At 32.3% G+C, this 11081-nt stretch overlaps 1 protein-coding gene across 1 annotated transcript in view; it reads left to right on the top strand.

Moving 5' to 3' along the window:
• LOC107449881 (uncharacterized) overlaps positions 1–10353 on the top strand; it is an 18911-nt gene extending 8558 nt beyond the window's left edge. Inside the window, exons 4-6 of the mRNA XM_043056270.2 lie at positions 1708–1959; positions 5901–6146; positions 8451–10353. Of these exons, the coding sequence (XP_042912204.2) occupies positions 1708–1959; positions 5901–6146; positions 8451–9107 (1155 nt within the window). The 3' untranslated portion in view covers positions 9108–10353. The remainder of the gene's footprint in view (positions 1–1707; positions 1960–5900; positions 6147–8450) is intronic.
• The last annotated feature ends 728 nt before the right edge of the window (positions 10354–11081 follow it).

Raw genomic sequence — 11081 nt, 5'->3', positions numbered from 1 at the left:
CTTATATATATATATACTTATATATATATATATATATATTTGGGATGTACTGAGTACCCATCAACTATCCGGTACCCGACCAGGTTTTCATTACCTGGTGCCAGATACTTGCACCGTACCAAGGTACTGTGCCCGCAATTTCACTGTTAATCATTTTAAGTTAATTAAATGTTAAATGCATGAAATTCAAAGATAATTGTATAAAAAATGTAATTTATTATTCCCATACAAAGTTTTCCTTCAGTAAATAATGCAAGAGTTTGTTTTTATTATTTGTGTTCATAAACGTATCATTTTATTGAAGGATTGTGGAATACGCATGAAGCAGAATAAAATTATTTGTTTACCAATAGCATTAATTATTCTAATGCTATTTGTACCTAATTTAGACACCATTAGAGATTAATAGCCTAATAAATAAGAGCACATTGTAATTGAGAGAATTATTTTGATAAGAAACGCTTAAAGTTTTTTTAATGTAAAACAAAAAAATACTTCTTATTTATATATAGGTTGACAAAAGACTCCTCTGGGAACAATTTATTGCTTTTTATTCACATTTAAAAAACGCGTGTATGAATAAAACTAACCATTAGAAGCTTTAAAATAAATTTTTACTATAAGGCGTCTTTCTCGCGCGATGTAACGCAAGCATTCGCTAGTCTCACAGAAATTTTTTTTCACAAAAACTGTCTAGTCTCCCTTTTTTTTTTTTTTTCTCCAGGAATTAGTATATCTTTTGAGGGCACAAAATTACTAACATACGGAAAGAAAATTTAACATTAAGGACAGAGGAACAGCTCTATGAATCTTGTTCAACTGATGTCATAAAATAACATTTCTCGTAAAATAACAAGTATCAAAACATTAGTAGATTGTACTAAGATAGATCTCATTGCATACCTGCCAACTTTCACTCTTTCCGAGAACGGATTTTCAGAGTGGTTGTAAAACAATAAACGAAAAACAATCTGACTCAAAAATATATTTATATTTTGATCACGTTGAAATTCGCTTGCGCAAGGATTATTATGTTTTCATATATTTATTGTAATTATTTATATGTAGTGGTGGTCAAACTCATTTATAATTATCATTATAATTCAAAAAGTCAATTGGAATAACAAGAGTATTGCTACCACTTTAAAAATAAAAATAAAATCTTACGGAAAATCCGGAAGAGTTGGCAGGTATGTCATTGCACTTAAACTATGTTCAGAGTTATCAGATAATTAAAAATCAAACTCCGGCATTTGAAGCCTTTTTTTTTTTAATTTGATATACCGTCATTTCGTTAAAATATATTTTTTAATATACGGCGTGTTGCATGAATTATTACGAAAAATTAATTAAACACTATTGGTGGATATTAATGTTGATCATTCATCTAAACAACAGTCACCTGAGTCAACTCAAACTTCTTTGACTAGAAAACATTTTTTTTAGAATTTAGTTTTTAGTTGAATATTTGGTCACTAAAAAATTATGCAATTCTACCCAACATATGTTTGTTTGCAACAGCAAGTTTTTGTTGAACCTGACACTCGAATAGCATTTTCGAATGTAAAAAAAAAAAAATTTAAAAAAATGAGCAAGTTTAATGGAATGTTGTAAAATAAATTATTTTATTTTGTTGTTTACATAGCTGTATAAATTTTTAGAGTGAAATTTAACCCCAATCTAGATTGACATTTTAAATTTTTGCAGTGTATGCAAGTGCTCTTCGACAAGTGTTCATTTGGAGGCGAAAGGGAACGACAATCATCATCAAACTTGACCAGAAGAGCTCCTGACTCTGTTAACCTAAATAACCAAAAACTTACAAAAAATTCAATCTGGACAGAACTTTATTTTACTCTTATTTTAATAACAGCCCTCTGCTTTTGGATGTCTCAAAAGTTCAACCCTGTTCTCTTTAGCGGCATTGCTCTTATTTTTTGGATCATTGCCTTATTTGTGGTAAGCATTAAAAAGATCAGTTGAATTGTCAAATGCTAATTGAAAATTGTATTGCCTCCTATATTTTTCAATATGCCAAAAAAATTGGCAAAGTCTTTATTTTCTGCCCAGTCGAATACTTTTTATGTTCATTACAATTCACTTATGTATATTTCGACTAATTAAAAAATTTACAAAGCATTACTCTAACTGACTCCGGCTTATCGTATAAACCATTAATAAGGCTACTTATAATTAATACACTGAGCTTTTCGCAAACTATTTGATGAATCAACTGAATAAACTAGGAGGAAAGAAAAAACATTGAGAATTTTGATTAATTCTGATAACAGGCTTTTTAGGAATTTTTACTATTCCTTAGGTTTAATTTCTGATTTTTTATATTTTTGTACTTATCAAATTTTTGATGATAGGGGTTTATTAGACAGCAAAATACTTTTCGTTTATTAAGTAGTGCCGTTTCGTGCATGTCGTGCGCAAAAAAATATTTCTGTTACCAGCGTTCTGTAGCAATGTGAGCTATCATGTGACATTTCGCACGTGTTCTTGTCCACAAATATATTCTACTTTCACGCATTCTAAAATTTGCAACGATTGCATTTTATGAAACGTATTATGATTATGATTTTTGATTTGTAAGCATTTCATTCAAATTATATACTTGATTAGATTTGTATTTAATGCCTAGGCATTGTATAAGACTTGCCGAAAATGTATGAAAATATTCATATTTCACACATTTTCTAGGTTTAGCTTAGAAAGCCAAATGAAAAACCGGCAATCTTCAATTAGTTTTGAATTTAATGAAGTGTAATTTTATTTAAGTCTAAACAAGTGGATTAATTTTAATTTCTTATTTTTATCTAAAAATTGCGTTTTCCCTAATCAGACAAAAAAATTTGTTTTGTTATAACCTTCAATTTTACTTCTGTGTTATGAATATATATGTTACCGGCAAAGTATAAAACGCCGGCATTCTATAGAATGCCTAGGCAATGTATATAATGCCGGATGTTTTTAGGCAAGGTATGAAATATGCGAAGTATTACATACTTTCCCTAGGCATTGAATATAATATCTAGGCAATCTATAGAATGACAAATGCTATTTAGGCAAAGTACAAAAAAAAAGTCCTGATGAGATTATTATGTGCATTTTTGAAAATTAAAATGTTATTCTGAAAAAATAATGTGAATGCCACTAAAAATAATTTATTCAAAATGCGTAAAGAGAAATGAAAGTTGCACAAAACATAATTGGGGAGATGTTCGTATTGTGATCTGTGGCAGAATAATCGCCAAATCTTGGAAACTTCCTGGCAGTGGCCTGCGAGAAACTAAAAAAAACATCACGAAAAGGGACCAACTCAAAAGGTATAACTCGTAGCCACCCCCGGGTAAACATCCACATTTTTTTTCTTCTTAAATTTGCAAGTTTAAAACCTATTTGGTACCTTGGCGATTGTAGTTGGCGCGACAGACGGAAATATCCCCACATAATTTATGCCTTTCTTTTTAAGAGAAACAAAAAATAAGAAATTGATCTACTTGTTGTAACATGGCAGGCTTCAACGACATTCAGAATTTGACATTTTGGAATGACATTTTTACGAGTCAGAAATGTATTTTATACTTTGCCGGTGTCTCATTTCACAGAATGCCTAGGAAATGTGTGAAATATAAATCGTTTAATACATTGCCGGTTAACTTTAGGCATTGTATACAATGCCAATTCCTTACAATGCCTTAGAATGCCGGATTTCAAACTTTGCCGGTAACATATGTACTATTTTTTTAATGACAGTCTTATTATCTTTTCAAAATAACACGAGAATGTGTGTCATTTATATAGAGGTCTTGTAAGAATCTTTTTTCATATTTTGCCGAAGAAGTATTTGTCACTTAATAGAACTCTTCGGTAATGTAAACAATGCCTAAAGAAATTACGTAATAGCTCCCATATCTGATAAATTGCCTAAAAACGTTTGGCATTTTATTCAATGACCAAGGTTATCTATAGAAATCGTTTCCTACGTTGCTACACAATTATAAATTAAATGTTTGAAATCGCAACATTTCGAATCCTTTGCATCAACATAAAGTTGTAAAATCTATAAAAATCGGTGATAAATGTTGGAAAAAAAGCAAAGCAGGCTCATCTTATTTATAAATAAAGTGCGTCTCTCTATTAGTTTAATAATGAAGCAATCTAAAAATTATATATATATATATATACACAGAAGAGCCATTACACTATGACCACCCTGCTAATAATATGTAGGACCACCTTTAGCCCTCAAAACTGCTAGCACCCGCCGTGGCATTGATTCCACGAGGTGCTGATAGGTAGTCTGAGGTATCTGGTACCAAGCACTCACTTACTGGTTCTGCAATTCCCTCACATTGCGAGGGGGTAGCGTGGCAGAACGAATTTGGTTTTCCAAGTAGAACCACAACTGCTCTATTGGATTAAGGTCAGGTGAGTTCTGGGGCCAAGACTTGACTTGAAAGTCACTGGAATGTTCCTCGAACCAATCCATGACGGTTCGATCTTAATGACATGGTGCATTATCCTGCTGGTAAACACCATACCCCGCAGGAAAAACTGTTCCCATGAATGGGTGAACCCATTGGTAAAGATGGAGGGTGATCATAATGTAATGACTCTTCGGTATATATATATANAGACAGAGTGTTTTATATATATATATATATATATATAATGTAAAACCTGAGTAATTTAACCATTGATGAGAGAAAGAAAGAAAATTTGAAAGAACAATTTGTTTAAATGAATTGTTCTCCTTTAGCCTTTCATTTTGACCAGCTTAAAGCTCAGTTTGCTTCAGTGTTTCATTGCATTTGCCAGAATTTTCCTTCAAAAATTTGTTAACAGGTTTAAGAGTTCATGCTTATGACAGTTCAGTCACTTTATATTTTAATTTTTTTTGTTGAAGCAGAAATTTCAGTGGTTTCTTAATTGCTTACGTGCATATGCATTAGTTTTTGCTTTATTAAGTAACAGAGATTATTGTTGTATGGTATGAAAACATATATGAAATATAACTGTAAAAATTTATTTATCTATATATATATTTCTCTTACACGGCGACAAAAAAAGGCCTCATTACAACTCTCCGAATGGCAGCGCTAAAAAATCGACCAATGATTGCCTCTAAAAATGTCGCATGCCAAATGTGTAGCGGAGGTGGCTCAACATATAGCGCTTTTAAAAACGGAAACTGAAATAACCAGAAAGAGCATTCTCACCAAATGTGATCTCTTCCGAAATTCCCCCTATAAGCTAGGCAGAAGTGAGTAGTCTTTGTCGATAGATCTCTATTTTAGTATTTTGTCGAAAGTGGGTTTTTTTCACGAATTTATATATTACGAATTTATTTGACGATTTTTGATTTATATCACAAATTTGAAGCGTGCTCGAAGATTGGAAGAGAGCATTGATGATAGCTATGAAAGACGTAATGGTGAAAGAAAGCGTAGACGACGTGCTGTCATACAAGATTCTAATAGATTTAACGAATTTATTATTTATTTGAATTTCATTTATTCATTCATTCATTTGTCATTTATTTGAATTCAAATTTATTTTAATGACTTAGTATTTACTAAAAAGTATTTACTTAGTATTTACTTTTTTTAAAGAAAAAGTTGTCATATGGATTTGAATGATTGTTTTGAATTCTCAGAATTTTGTGCATTTGCAATGTACCTAAGTTAGTAACGAGCGAAGCGAGCTTGGTTTGCGAAGCAAACCATATAAGATTGTGCAGCAATTTTCGGGGGTTGGCGAGCGTTAGCGAGCATGGGGCGCAGCCCACTAGTTTATTATGTTTCCTTAATAAATAAAATTTAAATATATAGTTTTCTAAATGTTTTGAAAAAATTTTCTTCAATACAAATTAAAATGATTTTTTCTTTCAGTACTTACATTTGTGCGGGAATGATAGTAAAAAGAAAGCTTCCAGTGCTGACAGAAAAAAGAATGAAAATCCTGAAACTGACCGAAGAGCTCGTGCAGTAAAAAAGCAAAACATTTTCAAATATATGGTGGGGACAGAAATTTTAATGTTCTTTGTTTTTTTGATTCTCTTCACCACGGAAGAGCCCAGAAACGAACTTTTAAACTGTTTTCTTCATATTTGTCTTTGGATCAGTGTAATACTTATAGTAAGTATTGTTAACAAAAAAATCAGTAAACATGTTGCAGGTTAATTGAAAATTGAATTGATTCCTCGATTTTGTAATGTGCTCGAGAAATTGGGACAATATTTTCAGATATGTCTGATACTTTTCAGGCTCATTACAACCCACCTATGTGCCTTTAAATTAATTAGAAAATGAGCAAAGAGTTACTCAGACTATATATGCTTTGGCTTAATGCAAACTGCCTGATCTATCTATTGAATAAATCAGGTTGATAAAACATTGGGTGATATACACTCTATAACAAAAAAATCGACGCACCAAGAAGCAATCATCCGATTGCTTCCAAATTTCGAATGCATGAATGTTTTTAACAGATCAGGCTGGAATGATGCCAACTGGGGACGTATAGGCTTTAGCGACGAATCCCGCTTCTAACTGTGTCCAGACGATCATCGAAGACGTGTTTGGAGACGCACAGGGCAGAGGGGGATCCTGCCTTCACTATTGCACGCCACACCGGCCCTCAACAAGGCATTATGGTCTGGGGCGCCATTTTCTTTGACAGCCGGACCTCTTTGGTCGTCATTAGAGCTACACTTACTGCACAGCGGTACGTCGACGACATCCTAAGACCTGTTTTGCTACCGTTTCTTTTGCAGTTCCCTGGAATGGTTTTTCAGCAGGACAATGTCAGACCTTATACGGCACGTGTTGCTATGAACTGTCTGCAAGCTTGTCAAACTCTTCCTTGGCCTGCCAGATCACCAGATCTCTCTCCCATCGAGCATGTCTGGGATATGATGGGAAAGCGATTGCATCTAGCACGGAATGTTGATGACCTCGTTCGACACTTGGATCGAATTTGGCAGGAAATACCGCAAGAGACCATCCGGGAGCTTTATCGGTCTATCCGACGCCGTGTGGCAGCTTGTATCCAGGCTAGAGGCGGGTCAACACCTTATTGAACTTGTTACTGTAACTCTGCAATTGTTCTGAAATTTTAATCATTTACTATTCTGTACATTGTCTTCCTATCCACCAATTTTCGTTTCAATCGGACAACTCCTTCTTGGTGCGTCGATTTTTTTGTTATAGAGTGTATTTTCTGATTAGCTCAATTGAGTAGGGATCGCTTTAACGCTGAAAAGAAAATGCTTATGATCATTGCAATTAGCATGGCATATAGCAAAATTGAGGTTGCTGTTGGAAAACAGCCAGATAATTTAATGAGAGGCATTATTTTAAACGCGTTTTATGTTTGTTGCTATTATTATAAATTTCATCATTTTACTATTAAATTTTCTCATTTTGCCATTGGTTGTCAGACACTGATTAATTTTACATTTGTGGATAACCTACTGGGCATTTTTATGATTGATTAAAAATGGTTACAAATGATAGACAATGGATGGAAAATTGAGCTTGGTCTAGAAATTTTTTAATTAATTATTATTGCTTGGTATTTATTCTTTGTCGCTGTTCAGTTTTCATATTTAGTCTTTGTGCTACCTTCAAGGGAAGTTAAAAAAACCTTTTTTAGCTACTACATTCTATTTTAAAAAAATTAGTTTATATTTCGTCGCATTTTATTTTCTTAGTTCATATTTCATTAAATCAGTTCATTTGTTAGATTATAGTTTCAAAGACAATAGTTTTTAGTCTAAGGCGCTAAAGTTTACTATACTGAAGAATCTACAATTAAGATCCTCAGTATAAGATGCAGGTAAGGCCCTCTGCAGAGGATCTAAATTATAATAGCATTCCTTTGGATCATCATTAAGGATGTTTCCCATATCGTCACCAGTTGTCTACTGTGAAGCTCTAGTGCGACGTATATAAACTACAACAACTTATAAGTCATTTAAATATATTTACTTTCGCAAGATACATTTGCCGTCTCGTGCTCTTAATTAATGTTTAGAAACCTTAGTCAAGTAGATGAATTGGCAACATAATTCCGAGAAAGATAGCACGAGGATATATCCAGGGTAACAGCGGGATTCGAATCCGTTATCTGTATGCTACTCACAGCCTTTTGTGGTTAATACCTCTCGATCAAGGAGGTCTCCTATTTAAATTATAATATTTAATGTATTTCAAAACCGTTGCCACTAAGAAGAAAAATTCAACATTTTTTTGCGGTTATATTTAAACTATATATTAGAACTCCGGAACTGTTTTTGCTGTTCCTTTCGGATTGCTTCAACTTAGATTTGAAAAGAATACATTTAAATAAAATAATTATAAAATGAAAAAATTTAGAGAGCTTTATTGAAAATTTCCTGTAAAGAAAATTAAAATTATTTTTTCAATTTTCTTTTTCAGGGTTTGTGCTTGTATGAGCAGCATACTCTAAATGCTACTTCAACTAGTGAAACTATTAACGCTATTCTTGAATCTGGAAGGAAAGTTGGTAAAATAAATTATCAATCTGTATCGGAGAAGTGTAATTGTAATTCTGATGATATAAATGATCAAAAACCTGAAACTGAGCAGGAAACTAGTGTAACAAATGATCAAAATGATGTATCTGTCCAGAATGAAAATGTTGTTGATAGAACAAATGACGGAAAGCCTGATCAGAAGGTTTCTGATGCTGGTGAAACAGATGGTCAGAAGCCTAAACCTGATCAGAATGATCCTGATGCTGGTAATATAAATGATCAAAAACCTGAAAGTGACCAGGAAACTAATGAAGCAAATGATCAAAATTCTGCATATGATGCTGATAGAATAATTGAGGAAAAACCTGACCAGACAGTTTTTGATGCTGGTGAAACAAATCATCAGAATCCCTTACTTCACCAGAATGATCCTGATGATGGCGAAACGAATGAGAAAATCTCTGAATCTGTCCAGAAAACCTCGTATGCTGTTGAAACTAATGATCAAGATTCTGTACCTGACCAAAACGACTCGGGTGTTGCTGCAGAAAATGACCAGAATGCATCCGGATCATATTTTCTAAGCTGGTTTTGGTAGTTTAAAACTTTGAAACTTTATTTTGGAACTTAATTCGGACTAGTAAAATCCAAGAAATAAGTTGATGGAAACATTACTCCAAAAAAAATGGAAAGGGGGGGGGGTGCTGATCATCTCGAAGAAGCTACTAATGAAGATATATAAAAATTCGCGATCTGTGAAGTGCTCCAAAAAAAGCGGATTCACTTAAATAACTTTTGAACTAATGATCGGATCTAGGTTTCAATCTTAATGTTTCGAAGGGGGTGACCTCAAATATGCTAATTAATTAGGTCAAACGATATTTTAAGTTACGAAAACAGACACAAAAACGTACTTTCTCTGAGTAAACATACCTTTTTTCCGAAGGATTTTAATAACTGAACCCCAAAATATAAAGGTTTGCAGTAATCTAGAAAATAGGGTTCCCATCGTTTGATTAAGAGAGCACCCCAAAGTTTTAATCTCTTAACGTTAGTTTTAATTTTTGAAGAATTCACCCTATCTTCAGAACTTTTTTAACGGATTGAAACATTTTTGCACACAATTATAAAATTTGTTTATCCAAAGATAAATAAACTTTAGTTAATATTCATTATTTTTAATAATAGTCGAAAGAAATTTAAATCATGAAGTGTAAAAGTTTTTTACATTATTTTAAAGTAGGTAATTTTTCATCGCAAAATAAAGGATTTAAGCGAAATCGGTCGAATAGTCCTTGAGAAATTGAATTTTGAAAAAGTTGAATCTATAGTTGAATTTCGATTTCTTAGGAACAATTCGACCGTTTTCGCTTAAATTTTGTACTTTGCAATGTAAAATTACTTAAAATGAAGTAGAAAGAATAAATGTGATGTGATGTAAAAAAATTATGTAAAAATATACCATCCAAACTTAGAATTGCTCTCCTGACCAAGCTTAGGTGAGCATCTCTCTTCGCTTGCAGAAACTCCCCATTTTGAGGATCAAAAATCTGAATTTGTTTAAAAAAAAGACATGTTTATTCTGAGAAATTCATTTTTTTTTCTCTTCCTTTTGGTCTGATTTCATAACTTAAAATATCGTCTGCACTAATTAATTAACACATTTGAGGTCACTCCTCCCGAACTATTAAGATAGAGTCCTGGAACGAGAAGATCCGATCATTACATCAAAAATTACTCTGAAAAGTTCGTTTTTTTTCCGGCACTGTGCGAAGAATTTTCAATGCACCAACGAATTCAAAAAATTTTAACCATGCATTTCAATAAAAAAATAACATAATTCATATGTATGCGTTTCTTTTCACAATTTAAATTTGATTTAATTAATTATCAAATAAATTACAGCTATGTTTTTTTTTCATTGCTTATCCTTTTATAAAGCAACTAAATGGTTAAAAAGAACTAGTTATGCTACATTAATTCTTTTAGAATTTTATTCTAGTTTATAATCGGTGTTGAACAGTCGGGTCAATTTTGTTTTAAGAACTATCGATGCTCAATCAAAGAATATATATTATATATATATTCCTTGGCTCAATCCTACAGCTTTGAAACTCTGAACCCAACCCAAAAGACAATGGAACTACAGTCTACTTTGGAATAAACTTGCCTTCGTGAAGGCAGATCATTTTTGATGGAACTAATCCGTATTTCAAAAACCAAGAAAACCTCCAACGGTTATCCCAATGAAGCAGAATTCTTATAAGATTGGATAGTAGTGGATAGTAGAATTCTTATAAGATTAAAAAACAATTGATCATTGAATTCAATTCATGCTTTTGCAATGCATTGAATGCATAGAAATAATTTTTCTACAAGCAATTTTTATGTGTTAAAAATTATAAGTAGGATGCATAGCAGTTAAATTTTGTGAGGTACACAATAACTAACTAGACCACAGCAGAAAAAAAACCAAATATATCTTTTATTTATTAAAATGCATTTTATCAGAAAGAAATTTAAAACCATTGTTATATATATATATATATATATATATATATATATACATATA

The sequence above is a fragment of the Parasteatoda tepidariorum genome, chromosome 9 (assembly GCF_043381705.1).
Source record: "Parasteatoda tepidariorum isolate YZ-2023 chromosome 9, CAS_Ptep_4.0, whole genome shotgun sequence".
NCBI lineage: Eukaryota > Metazoa > Arthropoda > Arachnida > Araneae > Theridiidae > Parasteatoda > Parasteatoda tepidariorum.
This window is presented reverse-complemented; position numbering and strand designations above follow the sequence as displayed.